The 21,054-nt window shown below is 59.8% G+C and overlaps 2 protein-coding genes across 2 annotated transcripts in view; one reads left to right on the forward strand and one right to left on the reverse strand.

Moving 5' to 3' along the window:
• The window catches only part of ATG9B (autophagy related 9B), a 7,974-nt gene extending 4,228 nt beyond the window's left edge, over nucleotides 1-3,746 (forward strand). Inside the window, exons 6-14 of the mRNA XM_014528204.1 lie at nucleotides 1-102; nucleotides 243-396; nucleotides 609-788; nucleotides 1,251-1,487; nucleotides 1,665-1,798; nucleotides 1,975-2,071; nucleotides 2,256-2,379; nucleotides 2,466-2,604; nucleotides 2,767-3,746. Coding sequence (XP_014383690.1) covers nucleotides 1-102; nucleotides 243-396; nucleotides 609-788; nucleotides 1,251-1,487; nucleotides 1,665-1,798; nucleotides 1,975-2,071; nucleotides 2,256-2,379; nucleotides 2,466-2,590 — 1,153 coding nt within the window. The 3' untranslated portion in view covers nucleotides 2,591-2,604; nucleotides 2,767-3,746. The remainder of the gene's footprint in view (nucleotides 103-242; nucleotides 397-608; nucleotides 789-1,250; nucleotides 1,488-1,664; nucleotides 1,799-1,974; nucleotides 2,072-2,255; nucleotides 2,380-2,465; nucleotides 2,605-2,766) is intronic.
• Nucleotides 3,747-3,830: 84 nt separating this feature from the next.
• The window catches only part of NOS3 (nitric oxide synthase 3 (endothelial cell)), a 17,861-nt gene continuing 637 nt past the window's right edge, over nucleotides 3,831-21,054 (reverse strand). Inside the window, exons 2-25 of the mRNA XM_005880100.2 lie at nucleotides 20,080-20,182; nucleotides 19,625-19,773; nucleotides 19,281-19,443; nucleotides 17,993-18,084; nucleotides 17,774-17,915; nucleotides 17,415-17,554; nucleotides 17,137-17,311; nucleotides 16,444-16,545; nucleotides 15,510-15,704; nucleotides 15,341-15,414; nucleotides 15,022-15,166; nucleotides 14,706-14,810; nucleotides 11,363-11,430; nucleotides 10,834-10,950; nucleotides 10,561-10,735; nucleotides 8,754-8,886; nucleotides 8,562-8,640; nucleotides 8,258-8,445; nucleotides 7,584-7,756; nucleotides 7,133-7,343; nucleotides 6,954-7,041; nucleotides 5,711-5,832; nucleotides 4,818-4,966; nucleotides 3,831-4,546 (exon numbers count right to left, since the gene is read on the reverse strand). Coding sequence (XP_005880162.1) covers nucleotides 4,160-4,546; nucleotides 4,818-4,966; nucleotides 5,711-5,832; nucleotides 6,954-7,041; nucleotides 7,133-7,343; nucleotides 7,584-7,756; nucleotides 8,258-8,445; nucleotides 8,562-8,640; nucleotides 8,754-8,886; nucleotides 10,561-10,735; nucleotides 10,834-10,950; nucleotides 11,363-11,430; nucleotides 14,706-14,810; nucleotides 15,022-15,166; nucleotides 15,341-15,414; nucleotides 15,510-15,704; nucleotides 16,444-16,545; nucleotides 17,137-17,311; nucleotides 17,415-17,554; nucleotides 17,774-17,915; nucleotides 17,993-18,084; nucleotides 19,281-19,443; nucleotides 19,625-19,773; nucleotides 20,080-20,182 — 3,475 coding nt within the window. The 3' untranslated portion in view covers nucleotides 3,831-4,159. The remainder of the gene's footprint in view (nucleotides 4,547-4,817; nucleotides 4,967-5,710; nucleotides 5,833-6,953; nucleotides 7,042-7,132; nucleotides 7,344-7,583; nucleotides 7,757-8,257; nucleotides 8,446-8,561; nucleotides 8,641-8,753; nucleotides 8,887-10,560; nucleotides 10,736-10,833; nucleotides 10,951-11,362; nucleotides 11,431-14,705; nucleotides 14,811-15,021; nucleotides 15,167-15,340; nucleotides 15,415-15,509; nucleotides 15,705-16,443; nucleotides 16,546-17,136; nucleotides 17,312-17,414; nucleotides 17,555-17,773; nucleotides 17,916-17,992; nucleotides 18,085-19,280; nucleotides 19,444-19,624; nucleotides 19,774-20,079; nucleotides 20,183-21,054) is intronic.

Raw genomic sequence — 21,054 nt, forward strand, 5'->3', positions numbered from 1 at the left:
CGCCGCGCTGCTCCTGCTCACCGTCTATGACGAGGACGTGCTCGCCGTGGAGCACGTGCTCACCGCCATGACCGCGCTCGGGGTCACGGCCACCGTGGCCAGGTGCGACCGGAGCTGCCCAGGGAGGGGGGCATGCCTCTGATTTAGGGCTGAGTCCCCCCTCCCCCGCTCCCAACCCTGCCTCCCGGTCCGCACAGCCTCCTAACCTCAGGCGCCTTTCCCGCCCGGATCCCGCCCTCCAGGTCTTTCATTCCGGAGGAGCAGTGCCAGGCACGTTCTCCGCAGCTCCTGCTGCAGTCGGCCTTGGCCCACATGCATTACCTCCCCGAGGAGCCCGGTGCTGCCGGCAGGGCTAGCGCTTACCGGCAGATGGCGCGGCTGCTGCAATACCGAGCGGTGAGGGTCCAGACCCAAGCGGGGCTGCTCCGCTTGGAAGCTGTGCAGCCGCCTGGTCTCGGAAAGGGCTTGGGACAAATGGCCCCGGGACTGGCAGCCGGGGACTGCCTGGCTTGGAGGTTTCCTGCCCTGGCCCGCATCCCTGGGGGCCTCTTGGTCGTGGTCACCCTCAGCAACCCCTTCTTAACGCCCCTCCCCCCCTTCTTCCCCAGGTCTCCCTCTTGGAGGAGCTCCTGTCCCCCCTCCTCACCCCACTGTTTCTGCTCTTTTGGTTTTGCCCTCGTGCCCTGGAGATTATTGACTTTTTTCATCATTTCACTGTGGATGTGGCTGGGGTTGGTGACATCTGTTCCTTTGCCCTCATGGATGTGAAGCGCCACGGCCACCCTCAGGTTGGAGTCCTTCCCAGGATGTTCGGGGTGATGGTTAGATAAGGGGCTGCCCCCCAGTTCCCTTCCCTGTGCCCTAGTGTCCTTGAGGACAATGACTGTAGCCAATGGACAGGGCTGTGTAAGGATGATGTGTGTATAATCCTAGCGCCAGTAAATGGAGTGAAGGCCACCAGAGAGGCCGAGAAATGGGCTGGTCAGTGGGTGGGGCTGGAGTAAGACTGGCCTTCCCCACCAAGGCCCAGGCTAGCCTCGGGTCTGGTGTGTATAGTTGGCGAAACACTGAGCCCACACCAGCTTCCAGTGCTGGGCCTTGACCCAGGTCCCAGCTCTGCTGCTGTATTTGTGGGTGACCTTGAGCAAGTGTCTATTGTGGCCTCTGTTCTTTCACCTGAAGACTGGGGCTAGTGTTTCCTGTCCCTCATACCCCACGAGGCTCCCACTGCAGCTTTTTCTCTCTCTCAGTGGCTCTCGGCAGGACAGACAGAGGCCTCGCAGTCTCAGCGTGCAGAGGACGGAAAGACTGAGCTCTCCCTAATGAGGTTCTCCCTGGTGCACCCACAATGGCGCCCCCCAGGGCACAGCTCCAAGTTCCTGGGGCAACTTCGAGGCCGGGTACAACAGGATGCAGCCGCTTTGGGCGCCACCTCGGTTCGCAGCCCTGCCACTCCTGGGGTACTCAGCGACTCTTCCTCACCTCTGGTGAGCTAAGCCTGGCCGGCCCTCTGCCCCCACCTCCGGCCCCGCCCATCTCCCCTCCCTCTGCCTCACCTTTTGTATTAACCTGCTCACTCACTGGTCCAGCCTGCTCTCCTGCCTTGCTGAGACCTCCTTCCCCCCTTCTGTCCTCTATCCTGACCCGTCTTCTCTTGCCCGCAGCCAGAGGCCTTCTTGGCTAACCTCTTGGTGCACCCCTTTCTGCCCCCACGGGACCTGAGCCCCACAGCCCCCTGCCCAGCTGCAGCCACGGCCAGCCTCCTGGCTTCCATTTCCCGAATTGGCCAGGACCACAGGTGAGGGTTGGGGGCCCCGGATTCAGGGGAGCAGGGGTGGTGGGGCTGATCCTCCAAGAGGAGGGTGCAGGGTGCGGGAGCACTGTGGTTGATTGGGAAGGGGAGGTCAAGCCTGCCCTCCCTGTGGGGTGCCGGGGGAGGGGCATGTCTTTGATCTATGCCACCCTCTGTTCCAGTTGTGTGTCCCCTGGAGGTACTGGGGGCCCGAAGCTGGCCCAGCTACCAGAGCTTGCTTCTGCTGAGATGAGTCTTCATGCCATCTACCTGCACCAGGTGAGTAAAGAGGTGCAGAAGGATGTGGGGAGAAAGCAACTGCCCAACATAGAGGCTGAGGAGGGGTAAGGGAGCATCCGACAGGGGCTGGGGAGGAGGCTTCACAGCCCTCTGTGCCCAGCCCAGGGCCTGGGCCTCGTGCTGCGAGCAGGAGGGAGTCCTCATTTCTTTTTCTTCCATTTAGCTCCATCAGCAGCAGCAGCAGGAACTGTGGGGCGAGGCCTCAGCCTCCTCCCTGTCCAGGCCCTGGTCCAGCCCCCCGCAAACACTCTCACCTGATGAGGAGAAGCCATCCTGGTCAAGTGATGGTGAGGCGGTCAGGGTGTGCAGGGGACAGGTCCTGGGGGCATAGCAGGCACCAGGGCACTGCCCAGCTGATGGCTTTTCTCATTAGGCTCCAGTCCTGCCTCCAGCCCCAGACAGCAGTGGAGAACCCAGAGGACCCAGAATCTGTTCCCTGGAGGTTTTCAGACCATGGACACTCAGAAGGAGCCTGGCCAGACCCATAGCACTGCCTGAGAGGGCTCCTCAGAGTCAGTATTGTCTAATGGGGGCGGGGAAGGGGATGAGTAGGAAATTAGATGGAACCAGACTTGGAGGAATGCAAACAGGGGTGGGTATTTGAGGTGAGGGGGATGGTCATCTCTGGAACCTAAACCCCTGGACTGCTTGCCAAGAGGCTTCTCCTCCCTCAGGTTCCCCAGCTTCTCCAGCCCAGGAGACCAGAAGAGGTGGAGTGGAAGAACATGCCAAGCCCTTTTTAGGGGCGCCCCCGAGATGCTTTAGTTGGGCAGGACTTGGGGGTCAATGACCATCTGGCCCCAGAGAGCAGAGAAAGAGTAGGAGAGGAGATGCAAGGGCATCTGGAAACATGTCTTAGAGACAATCCCCACATGGAGGGGAGAAGGCGACACCCCCCCCCACCCCATTAGCTGTCCTGGGACAGTTGCTTGGGAACAAGTCCCAGCTGGGAGGCAAGGCCAAGGTGGAGGCCAAGCTCAGTGTACGGGAAACCGTGAGGAACGTGCCTGGGAGGCAGTTGGTTCTTCAGGTTCCCATGGGATTTGTGGAGGGGGACACGGGGACTCGTGAGTGGAAAGACTAGCGAGGGCTGATGTTTTTGGAGTTCGGCATCAGTATGACGTTTGAGGAAGTGGGTGTGGCTCCCCATCCTGTCTGAAACCAGTGGTAAAGGTTGCTCAGGGCTGCTCATCTTTACGACCTTGGTCTCCAGTGTTCCCATTCCTGACAGCAGAGGGCGGTACGGCTTCTCAGCCAAGAGTGAGGGAGCAGCTCCCCGGAATGACTGTGACTGACAGCCTGGCTCCTAGAGAGCTGGGTCAAAGTGGAGTATGTAGGGTAGGACTGCTCTCCAAGAATTACCACCCCCACGTCCGCACAAGTTAAAAGACAGAGCTTGTCATTCTGTAATTTTAATCCACAGGGCTGGGTTAGGCATCTCAGTCGCTCTCATAACACCTGGTCCAGTCTCTTATGGTGAATCTTCAATAATAAATATTTGAATGATTTGGAGATTAGGTTTTGAGATAAAATACTCCTGAGAGAGGTAAGGGAAATCTAAAATCCACCTAAAGAACACGGAGAGGGTGGCTCAGTGGCTGAGCATGAACCTATGAACCAGGAGATTGATTACCTTCTGAGTCCCGCTCAGGGCACATGCCCGTGTTGTGGGCTCCATCCCCAGTGTGGGGCGTGCAGGAGGCAGCTGATCAATGATTCTCTCTCATCATTGATGTTTCTAGCTCTCTCTCTCCCTTCCTCTCTGAACTCAATAAAAATATATATATTTTAAAAAAGAACACGAAGAGGGTGACAGGAGGCTTTGGAATACCACTGCTGGGAGGGGCCTTCCAGATTGGTCAGACCCGAGGTAGGGAACCAGGCCTAGAGGGAGAAAGACTCCCCAGGTGTTAAGCGAGTCTCCGCGGACTCTGCACAGACGGGGAAGGCACCTGGGGAAGGGAGAGAGAGGTGGCCGGGCCTGGGCAGGCCGAGGGAAGAGCTGCAGCGCCAGTGTGGACTACGGCCTCTCTCCGGGAACTGGGTGGAAAGCAGGAAAGAGGGCTCTCAGTGGCAAGGGGTGTCGGGGCCGGGCGGGTCGAAAGCCCAGGGCACTGCGCTCCGCAGATGCCGCTCCTGCAAGGAGAAACTCTGGGTGCGTATGCGGCTGGTCACCTCCTGGGTGCGCAGCGTGAGCCCGAAAATGTCCTCGTGATAGCGTTGCTGATCCTGCGGGGAAAACAGGAGATCAGAACCCGGCAGCCAGATTCGGCCGGAGCACGCCGGGCCCCTACCCGGCCGCCGCCCGCCCGCCGCCAGGATGCGCTGCACCGTTTGCAGGACGCTGGTTGCCATGGTGACGTCGCCGCAGACAAACATGTGGCCCCGTTCGAGGCACAGCACGCGGTGCACCTCCGCCGCTAGCTCTGTCCGAAGGATGTCCTGCACGTAGGTCTGAGGGGAGGCAGGGTCAGGGGTCCGCCCGGGCCAAAGTGAACTGGGGTGAGGTCTGGAGCGGTGGATGGAACAGGGGCGGGGCTTGGGGGAGGGTGGGGGAGACCCCTAGGGCCTTGGGCCAGTGATGGGGCTGGGCGGGAGCTGAGGGGCCAAGCGGAGGGTGTTCACTAAGGGGGCGGGGCTTGGGCCTGATCCCCCGCCGCCGCGCGCGCCGGGCCTGCCCACATTCCTAGCTTCAGGTTGCCCCTGCGCCCGCCCGGGTCCCCACCTTCGGGCTGTCGGGTTCCCTGGAGAAAGCGGTGAGAACGCGGCCGAACACCCCGCGCTGCTGGGCACCCTGCACCTCGTCGCGGTAGAGGTGGTCAAGCTGGGAGCATCGGCAGCCAAACACCAACGTCATGGGGGCGGGCTGCAGGCCTGCAAGCAGCGCTTCGGGTTGGAGGCTGCCTCCCCGGGCGGGGCGCACCTCCTGTTGGCTACTCTCGCCCAGGCTGACAGCCCCCGCCTTTCGGGCAGAAACCACCACCCTGGGCTGTTTGGCTCCTAGGTGAGCGCAGGACGTATTTCTCAGAAGCCTTGCCTGATCCTGATTCACAGGGAAGCCCACGTTCACCGGAGGCGGTGCCTTTCCTGGGCTCCAGTGGCCAGTGTGTGGCGCTAGAACATGGGCTCAGTACTCAGAATTGCTGTCCTTTGCACCCTCTGAGCTGCAGTGGGGATTCTATCTGGCTCCTTCCCTGCTCCAACCCATATTTCCCCCCACCTTGAGCTCCCACTTCCTACCAGTCACAGCCCCCCTTCTTGTGACTTACCGGAGGCCTTGGGCACCCTGTGCCCACCCTGAACACCCTGTACCTCTTGGGTCCTGGCCTCACCTGGGTGAGTCTTCCTGGGGCATTTCTGTCTTCTGAGTCTCAGCCCGGTCCCCTTCCAGTTCTCTTTGTCCTTAATCCAATCCAACCCCGACTTTGTGCCCAGCACCAGGAGGCCAGACCTACCGGGCACGGCCCTGGCCTCTAGGCCTTCTCCTCCCCTTGAGCTAATTAGACCACCTTTGTGGCCCATTCGTTGCCCTCTTTCCTACCTGGTTCCTGCACTCCAGCCCCCACCTCTTTGTCCCTAGATTGTGACCCCGTCATTCCCTTGGCCCCCCAGCCGAACCTTTGCTCTCAATGTCGTGCAGCCGCTCCTGCCAGAATCCCCGGAAGGGGGCGATGCCAGTGCCTGGGCCCACCAGGATGCAGGGCAAGCTGGGGTCGGGTGGCAGCCGGAAGGAGGGAGCCCTAGCAGAGAGACATTTCGTCAGGCCTCTTGCTTCCCCGCTTCCCAGTCTTACCACTTGTGCGGGGTGGAGAGAGGAGAACTCGGCTTCTGTTGGCAACGGAGTGACTGCTTTGTCAAGTGCTATGACCGTGTCTAGTTCATAGTAAGCACGACGTGTTTAGTAACTGAACTCTGCTAGCTGGGTGAAAGGAAACACAGTTCAAACCTGAACTGAAGACCATTTTGATGTCTCAGTTGAGGAGAGTTAGAAACTAGGGGATGGGAAGGCCAGTCTTGGTTTATGAGTTCCCTGGGTGTGCTTATTAGTCTCCGTATTGGTAGGTAATTTGTATTCAGTAGGTCACAGCCTATTTGTAATTTCACCTCCTGGATGGGTTTGGGTCACTGGGCCTAGCTGGTGCCATCCTGGGAACTCTTCATTGTCCCACCTGAGACTTTCGGCTCCTTGCTGTGGGGCAAGACTTACACAGCATGAGGGGAGGGTATCCTGAGTCCTCCTTGATCTTACCGTAACTGAACTAGTTCTCCCTGGACTGAGAGGGGCTTATCCTTGAACAGGCACAGTGCCTACGCGCAGTGGTCGGCATACTCATTAGTCAACAGAACCAAATATCAACAGTACAATGATTAAAATTTCTTTTGAGAGCCAAATTTTTTAAATCTAAACTATATAGGTAGGTACATTGTTATTAACTTAATTAGGGTACTTCTAAGGCTTAGGAAGAGCCACACTCAAGGGGCCAAAGAGCCGCATGTGGCTCGAGAGCCGCAGTTTGCCGACCACGGGCCTAGGGGCTGTGCCTCCCAACCTCAGGCTGAACCCCAGCCCTGCCTCTGGGGGCCACCGTTTCAGAGCAGGACCCTACATCCAAATTGGTGAAAGGCCCAAAGCTTAGCCCACGTCCTGGAGTGGCTCAGCCAGACACCCCGTCCCTGATATGTGAAGTGAGTCTTCCCTGCTCCCAGTCACACCCCTCACCAGCGCTTCCAGCCTCACCCTGTGCGGCCCCCACAGAGTCCTCCATCTGTCCTGGCCACCCATGTGGCTCTTTCTCTGCCCCTGCTCGGACAGACATTCTCTTCTTGTCTGTCCACTCCATCCCCTGACGTGCTCACTTACCCCCTGATGAAGCAGGGCACAGGGTCTCCGGCCTTGAGCTGGCTGAGCCATGTGGAGCAGACTCCATAGTGCAGGGGACCCAGCCCATCTAGTTTGGGAGGAGAAGGGGTCCGTGAGGGCCCACTCCAGGGTCACTGTGTGGCCCTGGCCCTGGCCCTACCCCACCTCCCCAGCCTCACCCTGGGTCCGGTATGCCAGCACGGCCACTGTGAGGTGGATCTCCCGTGGGTGGACACTGGGTGCTGAGCTGACGGAATAGTACCGGGGCTGGAGCAGGGGCAGCTGGGTGAGGAGCAGCGGGGCAGGCAGTGCCACCGACGGAAACTGCTCCAGCACCTCCAGCAGCGTGGGGCAGCGGAACCACTTCCACTCCTCGTAGCGCCGAGGGTCCTGTGGGGTGGGGTGCAGGGTGCTGGAACCTCCCGTGCTGCCTGCTGACTTCACCTTCTGACCCCACCCAGCCCAGCCTTCCCGAGCACCTTCTCCGTGCCCAGCTCTTTCAGCCCTTGAGCATTCTAGATTCATTAGTGACTCTGAGCTGGGTCAGCACTTGCTAGCCAGGCAGGCTCCCCTCCCCCCAGCTCATCCAGCCTGACTAGCCCCTGCTCCCCGCACTGGGTGGCTCCCAACCTGGCTGAGGGTCTCGAGCTCCTGCTGTTCGCCGGGCTCTTCAGCCAGGGTGCTGAGCAGTCGAAGGAGGCGAGGGCTGGGCGGGGAAGTGATGTCCAGGAAGAAGGTGAGAGCCTGGCGCAGCGTGCAGGGGGGCAGCCGGGGGTCCCGCACCCAGCCGGGGGGAGGGCCACCTGGGGGTCGTGCATAGGGGAGCTCTGAGGAAGGGGCAGCCGGACTGGGGTGATGAATGCTTCTTGGAGAGGACATGGGGCCTGACCACGCCTCATGTTTTCGGTGACTTGCCCTTGAACAGCGGTGTTGGAACTGTCTGGACAGCCCCCATGTTGCTTCTTTTGGGGCCTCTGGTTGGATTGGGTTGGTCTGGGCTCCTCTACTTCTCCCCCACCCAACTTATTTTAACTCCAGGCTCGGGGGGCAGCGGAAGGTAGACTGCATGCCAGCTACAGAGCAGGCTAGTGGCCAGGCGGAGCTTTTGGGAGGAGCCCTGAGGTAGGAGACAGCCTTTAGGCTAAAGGTGTGTGGGGACAGGTTCAGAGAAAGGAGCCTCGCTCTGTGGACTGTCCAGCTGAGCGAATGTGGCAACCTTTTGCCAGGTCCTGAACCCAGGGAACCCTGGCGCCATGGGGATGGAGCAAGCCCTCAATGCCATGCTTCAGACCGAGCCCCCTCACCAGGGCTGCCCTTCTCCAGCTGCTCCACGGCCACCGGCTCGCCTGGGGGGGGTGGGTCCTCCACGCGGCTCAGCAGGGCCTCCACAAGGCCGGGCCGGTTGGGCGGGCAGACGCCGATGTGGTCCCCCGGCTGGTACTGGAACCCCTCCTGGCCTCCAGTGTCCAGGCGCACCAGGATCGTGGCCCGGCTGGGGGTGAGGAGAGGGGCAGTTACAGGGAGTGGGAGGCAGAATGTGGGAGGAGGAGGCTGCCGGGGTCCGGGGAAGGAGGGGCTGGAACAGGTGTGGGGGGGAGTCTTCCTCACGTGGACTTGCTGCTTTGCAGGTTTTCCACTGAGAGGACTGTGGCCTGGAACATCTTCCTCCTGTGCACGTGGATCAGGCCTGGGGGCAGGGGGTGAGACAAGCCTGAGCCAGGGAGCGGGTGCCTGGGAGTTGGTCCTGGGACCCTGGAGGGTCCAGAGGGCCAGCAGGGTCAGCGGGAGGTCAGGGCGCACCTGGCAGCAGTTGGAGGCCCTCGGCCTGGGCACTTAGCCGGTACCTCTGGCGCTTCCAGCTCCGTTTGGGGCTGAATATGTCCCGGGCAGCGGCCTTGGCATCTTCTCCCACGCAGAAGGTCTCGCAGGAGGCCTGAGGGGCAAGGTGATGAGGGCTGTGGAACTCAGGGGGGCTGATGGGGGAGGTGGGGCTGGCCTGTTGGGTCCCCAGTTGCCACCTGCCTGGGACTGTGGGAGCAGAGGGGTCCGGGAGTCGGGGGGCACCATCCGAGGCTCACAGACGACTGTGGGATCGGCTGCCATAGTGGCAGGAGGGAGAATGGGACCGAAATGGAGGCTGAGGCTGTGGCCCCTCGATCTTTAGCCCACGTCCTGCCTCGGCCGCTGTGCTAGCTGTCCCTTTGCACGGGGTTCTGTCACGGCCACTAGTTCCGTAACCTGGAGAGTGTTAGTCTCGTGTCCCAAGGAGCACAGTGCTTGGCACACGGTAGCACCCGCTGAATGTGTCTGCTGTTCTCTGTGTTCAGATCCGCATTCAAGTTCTGCTCTTGCCCTCACAGTAAACTGCCTGTTTCCCTGTCTCTACACCTCAGTAGGTCCGGTGAGGATGACATGAGATACTTTATGTAAAAGGCCGCGGAGGGGTCTCTGGCAGCCTGCTCTGCCCTGCACCCACGCAGGGGCCGGAGAGCCGCTGGAGCCCAGCCCCAGGAGGGTCCGTATTTCATTAGTTTCTGCTCAGGCACAAGCCTGGTGAACCGCATGGCCAGCCCCCAGCTTGCAATCCCAGGCTCATCCAGCTGGGTCTCCCCTCTCTTCTCACCCTGCACCGCCAGTCCTGTTAATCTTTCCTTTGTGCGTGTGAAGTCTTATATCTCTTCCTTCCTTCCTTGGCCCCCTCCCTTCCTTCCTTCCCCCGCTGCTACCACCCTCGTTAGCCAGAGCCTTCCTGCTTCCAGCGGGATTCTCCTCCGCCCACCCTGTGCCTCTAGACCAGGTCCCGAAACTTCACGTTGGGCCCCTTCTCTTGTCCCATTCCTGACCTCCGGTGGCTTCCCTGTGTCTAGATTCTGTGGTCTTGTTTTCCATTCCCGTCTTCTCCTCCAATCTGAGCTTGTTTTTCCAGCTTGACCTCCCCAGCAAACCCTCCACCTGTGCCAGGCGGCCTGCCCAGCCCACCTCTGGGACGCCCTCCTCCTCTCTTCCTCCCACACCTGCTGAGCTCAAGCCCAGAACCCCAGCGGGACCAGCACTGCCCAGAACACTGTCAGGACTGGGAGAACAAGCCTCCTTCAGGTCCAGGCATGATTCCCAGACCAGGCAGAGCTGCTTCTGCAGGGAACCCGACTTAGAAAGTCACAGCCCTGGGACTCACCCCCTGGCACTGCCCCGAGCCTGTCTGCCTTCTGATTTCCCTGAGTTTCTGTGCTGGCCTCAGCTCTACACTCACCTCTGCCTAGCCCTCTCTCCATCCTTTCCCTCTCCCTGCGTCCTGCCCCCCTGAAGCCCCTCCCTTTGTGCTCCCACTCAGGCCCCCACCTGCCAGGGCCTGTCTGCCCTCTTTTGTCCTGGCCAGCAGCCTCCCATGAGGTTAGGGCCATGTCATCCACTGCTCAGGACTGAGCCAAATGAGGGTGGACTTTGGAAGGAACAGGAAGGGACCAAAACACCCAAAGAGGATTGGGTGGCAGTGAGGCCCTGTCTTAGTATTGCAGGTCTCAGTGGGGAGGTGTCCAGGTCTGAGTGAGTCAGAATTGGGGCCGGAGCAGTGACAGGGGTCAGATGCTGGGACAGGCCCAGGGCTCACCTGGAAGGCACCCTTGGCCCAGCCGCGGAAGGCCTCCTCCTGGCCGCACAGCTCGTCGCCCTGGCCCAGAGGCAGGAGCCGCTCCCCACCCAGCTCTTCCAGCCGTGTGTCCACCGCGCGAGCAAAGGCGCAGAAGTGGGGGTACGCCCGGGAGCCCAGGCCGAACACACAGAACCTGGGGGCAGGGAGCTGTCACGGGAGCCCACCCCGTTCCAGCCCCTGTGCCCAGGGAGCTTGCCCTCCCGCTGGCCTCCCTCCCTGAGGCCCCCAGACCTGAGGGTCCCCAGTGCCCCTGCGCTGTCTGTGTTGCTGGACTCCTTCCTCTTCCGCCTCCAGGAGGTCACCAGCGGGTCTGTGCAGGAGACGCTGTTGAAGCGCATTTTGTAACTCCTGGCAAGAGAGGACAAAGACAAGGGTGACACAGGGGACTGGAGACATGGCACAGGCCCAAACACAGCCAGGGCACAGCTTCAGGGTCTCTGCATCGGGGACAGGAAAGACCCTGCCTGGCTGGGCTTTGCTCTCTGGAGCTGTCTCAGGGTGGAGGCCGAGGGACAGCATCCCAGGGTCTCTGGGCCTCGGGCTCTGCTCTGCCTCCTTCCCTTCTCTGAAGGATGGACGCCTCTTAGAGTCCCGGGACTGCAGGGGGGCAGGTCTCAGGAAGGGGGGCTGTGGGAGGCTGTGGTGGGGGCGCCAGCGTGTTGGAGGCACAGAGGGGGAACTCTTCACAGCTGCCTTCCTTTCCTGTCTCCCGGTGGCCCCCTCCCCCCAGACCGCCCTCCCCCCCGCCCCCCACACTCACTTGTGCTGTTCCGGCCGAGGGGAGCTGTTGTAGGGGCCCGACATCTCCATCAGGGCCGCCGCGAAACTCTGCGAGGGGAAGCGTGGGCATCGCGGTTAGTTCAGTTGTAAGTACACGGAAGCTCAGGCCAGCACCAGGCTGGACCTTCTTATTATTTGTAACTTTCAATTGGTTTTGAAATTTTCAAAGTGACTTTTTGAGAACATTCCAGAAGCATGTAAAGTGATAAAAGAGAAAATCTGCCCTCATCTTCCCTCCAGTCTCACCCGAAGGCACGTGAACACCTGACAGGCATTTGACCATCTCGCCCATTTGCTCTTGTCTTTATACACACACCTGCATTTATAATTTTTTAAAAAGTAAAAATGGGCCCTGGCCGGTTTTGCTCAGTGGATAGAGCGTCGGCCTGCGACTGAAAGGTCCCGGGTTCGATTTTGGTCAGGGGCACATGCCCGGGTTGTGGGTTCGCTCCCCAGTGGGGGGTGTGCAGGAGGCAGCCAATCAGTGATTCTCTCTCATTATTGATGTTTCTATCTGTCTCTCCCTCTCCATTCCGCTCTGAAATAGAAAATATATATATTAAAAAAGTAAAAATGGGACTAAATTGTACTTACCTGCTTTTAAAAAAATGTATATTTTTATTGATTTCAGAGAGTAAAAATGGGACTAAACTGTATTTACCTGCTTTTAAAAAAATGTATATTTTTATTTATTTCAGAGAGCAAGGGGGAGGGAGAGAGAGAGAGAAACATCAATGATGAGAAAGAATCATTGATCAGCTGCCTCCTGCACGCCCCTCACGGAATCGAGCCTGCAACGCCGGGCATGTGCCCTTGACTGGAATCGAACCCAGGACCCTTCAGTCCGCAGGCTGACACTCTATCCACTGAGCCAAACCAGCCAGGGCTTTACCTGCTTTTTATCACTAGTCTGTCACAGACCTCCCTCCAGGTCAGTACACAAAACTGCATGGCTATGCTGTCTCCCATGATGTGTACCTTTCACATATGAGACTCCCTCTGACCGAGGAATCTGGGTGGTCTATGACCAAGGCTCAGACACTCAGATACCGCTTCCTCTTTTGCATATTTGAGTAGGGTGGTCCTGAGAAGTGGGGTTGCTGAGTCAGGGGACTGCATCAGGGCAGGGGACTGCTCTTTCCTCACTGCCATCAACGCTGGGCGTCATGCCCTCGCCGGTTTGGCTCAGTGGATAGAGCATCGGCCTGCAGACTGAAGGCTCCCAGGTTCAATTCCGGCTAAGGGCACATGCCCGGGGTTGCAGGCTGGATCCCCAGTGGGGGGCATGCAGGAGGCAGCCGAACAATGATTCTCCCTCATCATTGATGCTCCTATCTCTCTAACCCTCTCCTTTCCTCTCTGAAATCAATAAAAGTATATTAAAAACAAAAACAAAAAACAAAAACAAAACCACGGGGCGTCATGAGTCCTGATGTTCCAGCCAGTGCTACAGGCGGTCTCCCGGCGCTGCCGGTGCCTGCTGGCACGGACACCTCCAGGAGCCGAGCCACATTACCGCTGCCACGGAACCAGCTTAGAACTGCTCAACCTTCGCGCAGGAAACAGCAAAATGCGGCCAGGCCATTGCATCCAGTGTCAAATGCAGGTGTATTTGGGTCTGTCAGGTTCGCCATAACTGGCCTGACCTAACTTAATTTGATTTTTAAAACATTTTGTTGAAGCGCGAAGTACAGACAGAAAATCAGACATGTCATAATCGTACAGCTTTCTAGATTTTCACAAACAGAACAGACTGCAATCAGCATCCCATCAAGAAAAGCCACCGGCGTCCTTTGAGTCACCTCGGTGCCCCTCCCAGCCACCAGCCACCCCAAGGGGACCAGCGCGCTCCTGAGCAAAGCAGCACAGGTGCGGCCGCCTCCTTTTGACCTTTACTCAGAGTGAATCCCACGGTCTGTGTTCCTTTGTGTCTGGCTTCTCTCACCCTACGTGGCGTTCTGAGTCTCGTCTACGTCGTTATGTGGTTGTCATCCGTCCACCCTCCTTACTGGGAGGCGTTCGAATATACCGCAATTTACTTATCCAGTCTGCTGCTGACAGCCACCTGGGTTATTTCCGGTGTGGGGTATGATGAACAATGCTGTTATGAATATTCTTGTTTGTGCGTTTAGTGAATATATCCCACTTTTTGTGGGGTGTATGCCTAGGTTTGCTCCACTTTTTAAAATTTGAGGCACAGTTTACATACATAGAAATGCACAGAAGTTAAGGGTGTAGTTCCATCCGTTTGGCAGTTAAATAAAAAAGTTAAACATACATCTACCCGATGACCCAGCCATTCCACCCCTGGGTATTTTTCTAAGAGAAATGAAAACATAAGCCCACAAAAGCCTTGCACAGGAATGTTCATAACAGCTTGATTCACAATAGCTGAGCACTGGACCGGGCCCAAGTGTCCGTCCACAGGAGAGTGGAGAGAAACACGGGGTAGTCACACAGCGACGCTGCTCGCCGCCTGGGACCGCACCCCGAGCCCCCCTGCCTGGAGAGGACCTGAGAGCTGGGTGAGCGAAAGAAGCCGGGGTACTGTGTGCTCCCCTTTCCTGCCTTCCTAGGGCAGATGAACTAACCGGGGACAGAAGTCAGAAGGCCTGCCTGTGGGTGGGGGTGGAGGGTGGGGGAAGGTTGACCGGGAAGGGGGTTGATGGGGGAATCGACAACGGAGCTTTTCAGGGCGATGGAAATGTTCTAGATCTTGGTAGTGTTGCGGGTCACATGGGTGTAAATGCTTTCATACTAAACAAAAGCTCGTGGTTCTATTTTTCTTGAAAAGTCCTAACCCAGGCAGCAAGGTAGGGGAGAGGCTGACATCAGCCTCCTGCTTTAGGCGCGGAGAAGCCAAAGGCAGGAGGGCGCCAGGAGTGGATGGGGACAGAGACGCTTGGAAGATGATGGTTAACCGTAAAGGACTGAATGGTGCTCAAGTTTCTTTCTTTCTTTTAATATTTGTTCAGAAAGTGAAAGGTACCTAATCTGCTGACATCTGAACAGGGCTAGTTTCTTCCGTTAAGAAGAAAAAGCTGAAATTGCGTATTAAATGGAGTATTCCTGTTTTCCTCAGTTGTCAGTGTCCCAGAGCAGCCTCACAGAAGTGCCTTCAGCGTGTTACACACGTGCACTGGGGATGGAAATCACTCGGGGACCCAGTTAAACAGTGAGGCAGCTCGAGGGTGGGCCTGGAGTGTGGCCCGTGTAGGTCACACTCTGGGGGACTCTCATGCTCACCCATTTTCCATCATGGGGGGTCTTGCCCAGCCACCCCAGTGTTGATTCTCCCCTCACCCCCTTCCCTCAGGCCTCACCTCTCCATTCTCTGGGGGATCCCCATTCCCAAATGTGCTGGTCACCACCAACACCAGCGTCTCGTGCTCAAGGGACACCACGTCATACTCATCCATGCACAGGACCTGTGGGTGGGAAGACAGATGTCCTTACTGCCTGGTCCTTCTCACTCTGGCTTCCCTGGTGGGCAAGACTCAGGCCCCGACTCGGCCCCTGTTTCCCTGTGGATCCCCGGGATCCTTGTGAGCCCTGCCTTGTGACCCTCTCCTATCCTCCAGGGCATATCTGAAGGGCTGCCCCCCTTCCAGATCCCTGCCTCTGCAGGCTCAGTCCTACCCGGGGGTCGAAAGCCTTCCGGAAGAGCCTCCCCAGCTGCTGCGCGTAGCTCTGGGCCCGGCCGGTCTCGGAGCCGTACAGGATTGTGGCCTTCACACGCTTGGCCATCACCGTGCCCATGAGTGAGGCAGAGATCTTCACCGCACTGCGGATGAGGGTGGGGTGAGGGGATCCCAGGCACACAGAGCTGAGGTCCCCCCAGGTGCGTGGGCCAAGCAAGGCCTTGGGGCCCTGAGTGGTAGGCATGGAGGGGTGGTGCCAGATCACCACTGGCTGGTCGCTGGGTGTGGGTGAAGGGCGGCACTCCTGGGGCACCTACTTGGCCACTTCCTTAAAGGTCTTCTTCCTGGTGATGCCGGCACCCTTGGCTCCACTTCCCTTCCAGGGATCTGGCTGCAGGGGTGGAGGGGAAAGTGAGTAATGAAAACAGCAGCCCGGGGGGCTGCTTGGTTAGAGCCACCCTGGGGGGCCAGCCAGTGGGTGAGCACCTGGTAGCGGAAGGCAGGGGACAGGAAATAGTTGACCATCTCCTGATGGAAGACAGGGGTGAGGCTGCCCGAGATGGGGGGCACGATCCAGGCCCAGTCGGCAGGGCAGCCCCCCCTGGCCTTCTGCTCATTCTCCAGGTGCTTCATGAAGGAGGAGGTGGCGGCGTGGTGGTCCACGATGGTCACCTTGGCCAGCTGGGCGAGTGGGAGGGGGGTGGCTTAGGCTCAGCCTACAGGCCCCACCGCTCGTCACCCCAAACCTAACATATCCTGTGTTCTCCCAACCGCACGTGACCCCTACCTGCAGCATTCAAGGTCACTCTCAAAGCTCAGCAGACAATAGCAGCTCCGCCCCCCAAACCCAATGTCCTAAACCAGCCGTGGGCAAACTACGGCCTGCGGGCCGGATCCGGCCTGTTTGAAATGAATAAAACTAAAAAAAAAAAAAAAAAGACCGTACCCTTTTACTTTGATTTTATATTAGTTCAAAAAAACACTCCATCCATGCTTTTGTTCCGGCCCTCCGGTCCAGTTTAAGAACCCATTGTGGTCCTCGAGTCAAAAAGTTTGCCCACCCCTGTCCTAAACTCTCGACACCCCTTAGAAGTACTCAGCTGGCACTGCGCCCGGCATGCTCTCTGGAATGAGTTTCCAAAACCCAGTGGGTGGCACAAACGTCAGTGCCCAGTGTGGCCTGGAGACCAGAACTGCTCAGCACGCACTAGTCGCTGGGCTCCCAGCACATAAGCCCCGTATCGCAGCACCCGGACTAGTGTGTGCTGTGCCCGAAATGCAGGCCCCGTGTGCGCCATCATACCTGGCCATGGAACTCCTTCCCACTGTCCAGCTCCTGTGCCTCCCTCTCTGGCAGCCCTGCCCTCGCCCTCGCCCTCGCCCTCGCCCTCGCCCTCCTGGCCAGCCTGGGCCTGCGCACCTGGTAACTGTGCAGCACAGCCAAGTTGATCTCCACTGCTGCCTTGTCTTTCCACAGGGACGAGGTTGTCCGGGTGTCCAGGTCCATGCAGACAGCCACATCCTGGGAGCAGAGGTGGGTGGCGGTGTAGGCACGGGGTGGGGAGGTGCCCACAGCGTCTTTGCCTCACACTCGGGAGTGGAAGCAGTGAGGTGGGTGGGTGGCCCTCTGGGGGGCCCGACTACCTAGTTTGGGGCGGGTTCGGGTCCTTGCTAGCAGGGGCACCACAGAGCAGAGACCTTGGGTCAGACCCTTCTCAGCCCTGGGCCTTAATTTCTCATCTCTAAATGGGTCTTCACAGTTTGGGGTCAAGGTCCATTTTGAGAATTTGATGTAAGTGGTGGAACTATAGGTCCTATTCCCAGAAAAATAACTACATACAGTTAACCCTTGAACAACAGGGGTTCACTTACACGCTGGTTTCCCCAACTCACCCTCAAAGTTCAAACCCGTGATATTCAAGGGTCAGCTGTATTCCTAGGAGCAGGCACACACAGCCCTGGTGCTCCCAGGCGCCTATCAGCTCTGGCCTAGGAGGCAGCCTGGCCTGCCCACGCTCAGCTCCTCCCTCTGCTGGCATTCTGTGGCTCTGTTTGCAGGGCCGGCACCAGTGCCTGGACCTCCCCGGCCCTCCCTCCCGCAGCTGGGGCTCACCTCCAGGATGTTGTAGCGGTGAGGGTCACACAGGTTCCGCATGCCGATCTCTGTGCTCATGTACCAGCCGCTGAACGGGGCCGCAGGGAACTCCAGGCCCCCGATTTCCAGCAGCATGTTGGACACAGCCGGGAGGGCGTACCAGCGCAGGCCCAGGGCCGCGAACCACTCCAGCCTGGGGGCATGGGGCTCAGGGTCAGGCCCCTGTGGAGACTTGCCTGCCTGGGCACCCTCAGGGCATCCCCCTCCTCCACTGGCCCATTCCCTCTTGTGCTCACGTGGGGTGCTCCAGTGGCACCTCGAGGACTAGCTCGGGGGGCACAGTGAAGAGTTCCGGGGGCTCATCTGGGGCCTGGAGCAGCAGGGGCAGCACGTCGAAGCGACCGTTGCCTGGGGTCCAGCCGTGCTGGATGCAGAGCTGTGGGCACCGTTCATCAGCCTTCGACACCCTTCCTCCCAGGGACCCTCAGTGGCTGGATCTCGGTCCCACCCAGGGACCCTTCTTGGGCATCACTCATCTTCATCTGGTGAGGTCCCCTCTCCCTGCTTCACTGACCCCTCTTTGACCGCCCCACCCGCACCTCACCCCAGAGCCCTCGCTGGATGGCTGGCCCCTTCTCCACCTGGCTGTGCCCACCTCGGTGATCTCCACGTTGGCTGGGTCCCCTCGCACAGAGCCGTCCTGCTGCCTGTAGCCCGCATAGCGCACCAGTTGGCTGTTCCAGATTCGGAAGTCTCCCCGGCCGGGGGCGCGCTGGGGGAACACTGTGATGGCCGAGCTGATGGGAGAGAACTGGTCAGCCCCAGCCTCTCTGCCACCCGGGGTGGGCTGGGGCTGGCAGGCTCGGACACTCACCGGAGGTTGCCCCGGTTGGTGGCGTACTTGATGTGGCTGCAGATGTAGGTGAACATCTCCTGTGCGGAGCTGCAATCCCGGGCATCAAACACCTGGGCCGTGAGGCAGGGTGAGAGCAGGGGTGAGGCCAGCCCAGGAGGAGGTTTGGCGGCCGGAGAGAGCAGCGACCTCTGTCTGCAGCCTGAAGGCTGGGGGCCCATTTCTCTCTCCTCTCAGGTGCTTCCCTGACCATTTGCAGCCACACTGACCCTTCCTGCCCTGACCTCCACCCCCCGGATAGCCTGGTCTGCTCCTTAGCCCACCGGACAGGGGAAGACTTGGCACTCAGTACAGAGGAGGGACCCAGTCACTGCCCTGGGGAGGGGCACCAAGGGACGGGGAGGCCACCTGGAGGTGTGGGTGGTGGGCTCCCCATTATTCACGGTGCTTAAGCGAAGTCACCGACTCTCCCTGGCACATTGGCGCTGGGGAGGGAGGGGGCGGCGTGAGCTGGCTTTCTGGTGCTAGGAGGAGCCATCCCCAGCAGGAGGGAGGCTGGGAGGCCCCTTCTCTGCCTGAGGGCGGAGGAGACTTGTGCTAGTGACAGGGCAGGAGGTGGCAGGGGCTGGCCTGGGGCCAAGGAGGGGTATAGCAGTGAGTGGGGTCAAATATGGAGGCTCTGATGGGTTCAGAGAGGAGCTTGAGCTTTGAACCACTTAAAGGGCTATGCACGCGTCAGGCAGACTGTTCTCATTCTACTTGATGCTCCTTTGGGATTGACTAAGCATGTGGCTTTATTCCAAAGGCTTTGGTGGTCAGTTACAGCCAGGAGACCAAGGTCATGCATTCAGTTCCCCTGTGGGTCAGCTTGCTGCCCTGAGCGCCACAGACTGCCCCAGGAGCCCAGGCGTGCTGAGTCACGTGGTGGGGCTGTGCCGGGGGCGTGGGCTGGGCACGGGGCTGGAAGGGAGCAGTGTTTTGGAGGTGAGGGGACTAGGCCGGGCAAGTGAGGCCCGCCTGGGAGAGGCAGTCTGGGCTTTTCCAGAAGGCGGCTCCCATGGCTCTGTCAACCCCCAGGGACCACTGCTCAGCTACCCTCACTGACGCCGTGAGGCTGGTGTTTCTCTGCTGCGGCACTGCAGGGGTTTAACTGGGCCAGGGCTCCCAGGGGAGCCAGTCTCTGAGGGAACAGCGGGGATCTTCCCACTGCTTGGGACCCTCCAGGGAAGCATCAGGAGCTGCCTGCACCCCTCTTCCTCCTTTTTTGTGTCCCCCACCCCCATCCTGGGTGCTTGCTAGTCAGCCACACCTGCAGCTTCCCCCACTGGATCCGGCCCACGCAGCGCGGGGCGTTGCGCCAGGCCTGCTTGGCCCCGAACACCAGCTCACTCTCCCGCAGCTGGTAGGTGCCTGTGGCCGCCACCTCGGCTTCCACCTCCTGAAGACGCTGCTCATGGGCCTGGGAGCCGCTCCTGCGGAGGAGAGGGGAGCAGAAGGAAGTGGGGTGGGGGCGGAGAGAGCCCCCAAGGCCATGTGGGTGTGGGTGTGGGGGAGGCCCCTGGCGCGGAGCCTGTGTGGGCCGTATCAGGAGGGGGGTGGGGGTGACCCTGGGGCAGGACAGGGTGGGCTGTGGGTGTCAGGTCGGGGTCACACCTCTTGATGGAGCTGTAGTACTGGTTGATGAAGTCCCTGGCCTGGCTCAGCAGCTGCTCGGCGGGTGGAGAGCCCTGGGAGGGCCGGCTCTGCAGTTTCCGTGGAAATACCAGGGAGCCCAGGCAGCGTCGTGGGGTGCAGGGCCCGTCCTGGGTCGGTGGGGAGCAGAGGTGGAGCGAGCAGGGAGCACACGGGTCAGGGCCAGGTCAGGGTGCGGGAACCAGGGGTCGGGGGCAGAGGGAGGTTGAGTGAAGAGGTGTGGGCTCAGGGCCGGGGCTGAGGCTAGAAATGGGGGTGAGGTTGGGCTGGGTGAGGGCAGGACTTGGGCCAGGGCTGGAGGCTCGGAGTCCCCAGGTCCCTGCCTTCCCTTAGCTCCTCCGCTTCTTCTTAGTCTTGTCTCCTGGCCAGTTTAGGAGGGACCAGACCTCAGCCGATGGGGTGGGGACTCCCCTTACCTGCTGTGCCTGGGCACTCAGGGTGTCATAGGTGATGCTCCCCACCTCCCAGTTCTTCACACGCGGGAACCTGGGCCCCTCCGGGGGCCGGGTCAGCGGGGGGCTGTTGGGAGTGGGGAGTGTGTTTCCTTTTGGATGAACCCAAGGCCCCACCGACAGCACCAATACTCCCATTGGTTTGCTGCTTTCTTACATTTTCTCTCCCTTCACCACAACCCTAGGAGGTAGGCAGTATCTGCATCCCATTCACAGAGGAGGGACCTACTACTGGAGGCTCAGAGAAGTTAAGTATCTTGCCAGAGGCCACACAGGCAGCGCTGGTCCTGTCCACACACAGGCCCCCCCGCCCCCCCTCCCCCGCCACTTGGGGCTGCTGGGGTTGAACCCAGGTGTCCAGCGGTGTTCTAGTGCTGAGCCCCCAGCCCCTGGCCCAAGGCTGGGTCCTCATCCCCCTGCTGGGCCCACTTCACCTCTTCTGAACATGGGGTGTCCACCCCCCGAAGTTGCAATGAGCTCGACATTGAAGGTGTAGAGGCCCGTGCCCAGCAGGGATTCTCAGCCCAGATTTCCCTCCTCACTCACACCCCTCCTGACAGTAGCCATCGTGTGAAGGGAAGCCTCGGAGGCCTTATCACTTCCTCCCAGAGCCGCCAGGCCAGCCCCCGGGAGGAAGGGAGGGCCTCAGGCCGCCGGTGCGCCTGTGCGGAGACCTTCCCACGGAGCTGCCTGCAGCCCAGCCGCCCTGCCAGTCGGGCTCCCCACCTGGACTCCAGTTTCCTCCGTCCAGGGACCTCTGCCCCAGGGACGCCCCTTCTGGGGCTGCCCATTACTTTTGGGGTTGATGGCCATGAGGAGGAGGGGCCTGGAGCAGGGGGAAAAGACTTCAGTCTCCCACCCCAAGGACCTGTGCCCTGGCTCTCCCTTCCCACGAGACCTGTCTCCTTGGTCTCCTGTAACTACCCCCCCCCCCCCCCC

The sequence above is a fragment of the Myotis brandtii genome, unplaced genomic scaffold (assembly GCF_000412655.1).
Source record: "Myotis brandtii unplaced genomic scaffold, ASM41265v1 scaffold624, whole genome shotgun sequence".
Lineage (NCBI taxonomy): Eukaryota > Metazoa > Chordata > Mammalia > Chiroptera > Vespertilionidae > Myotis > Myotis brandtii.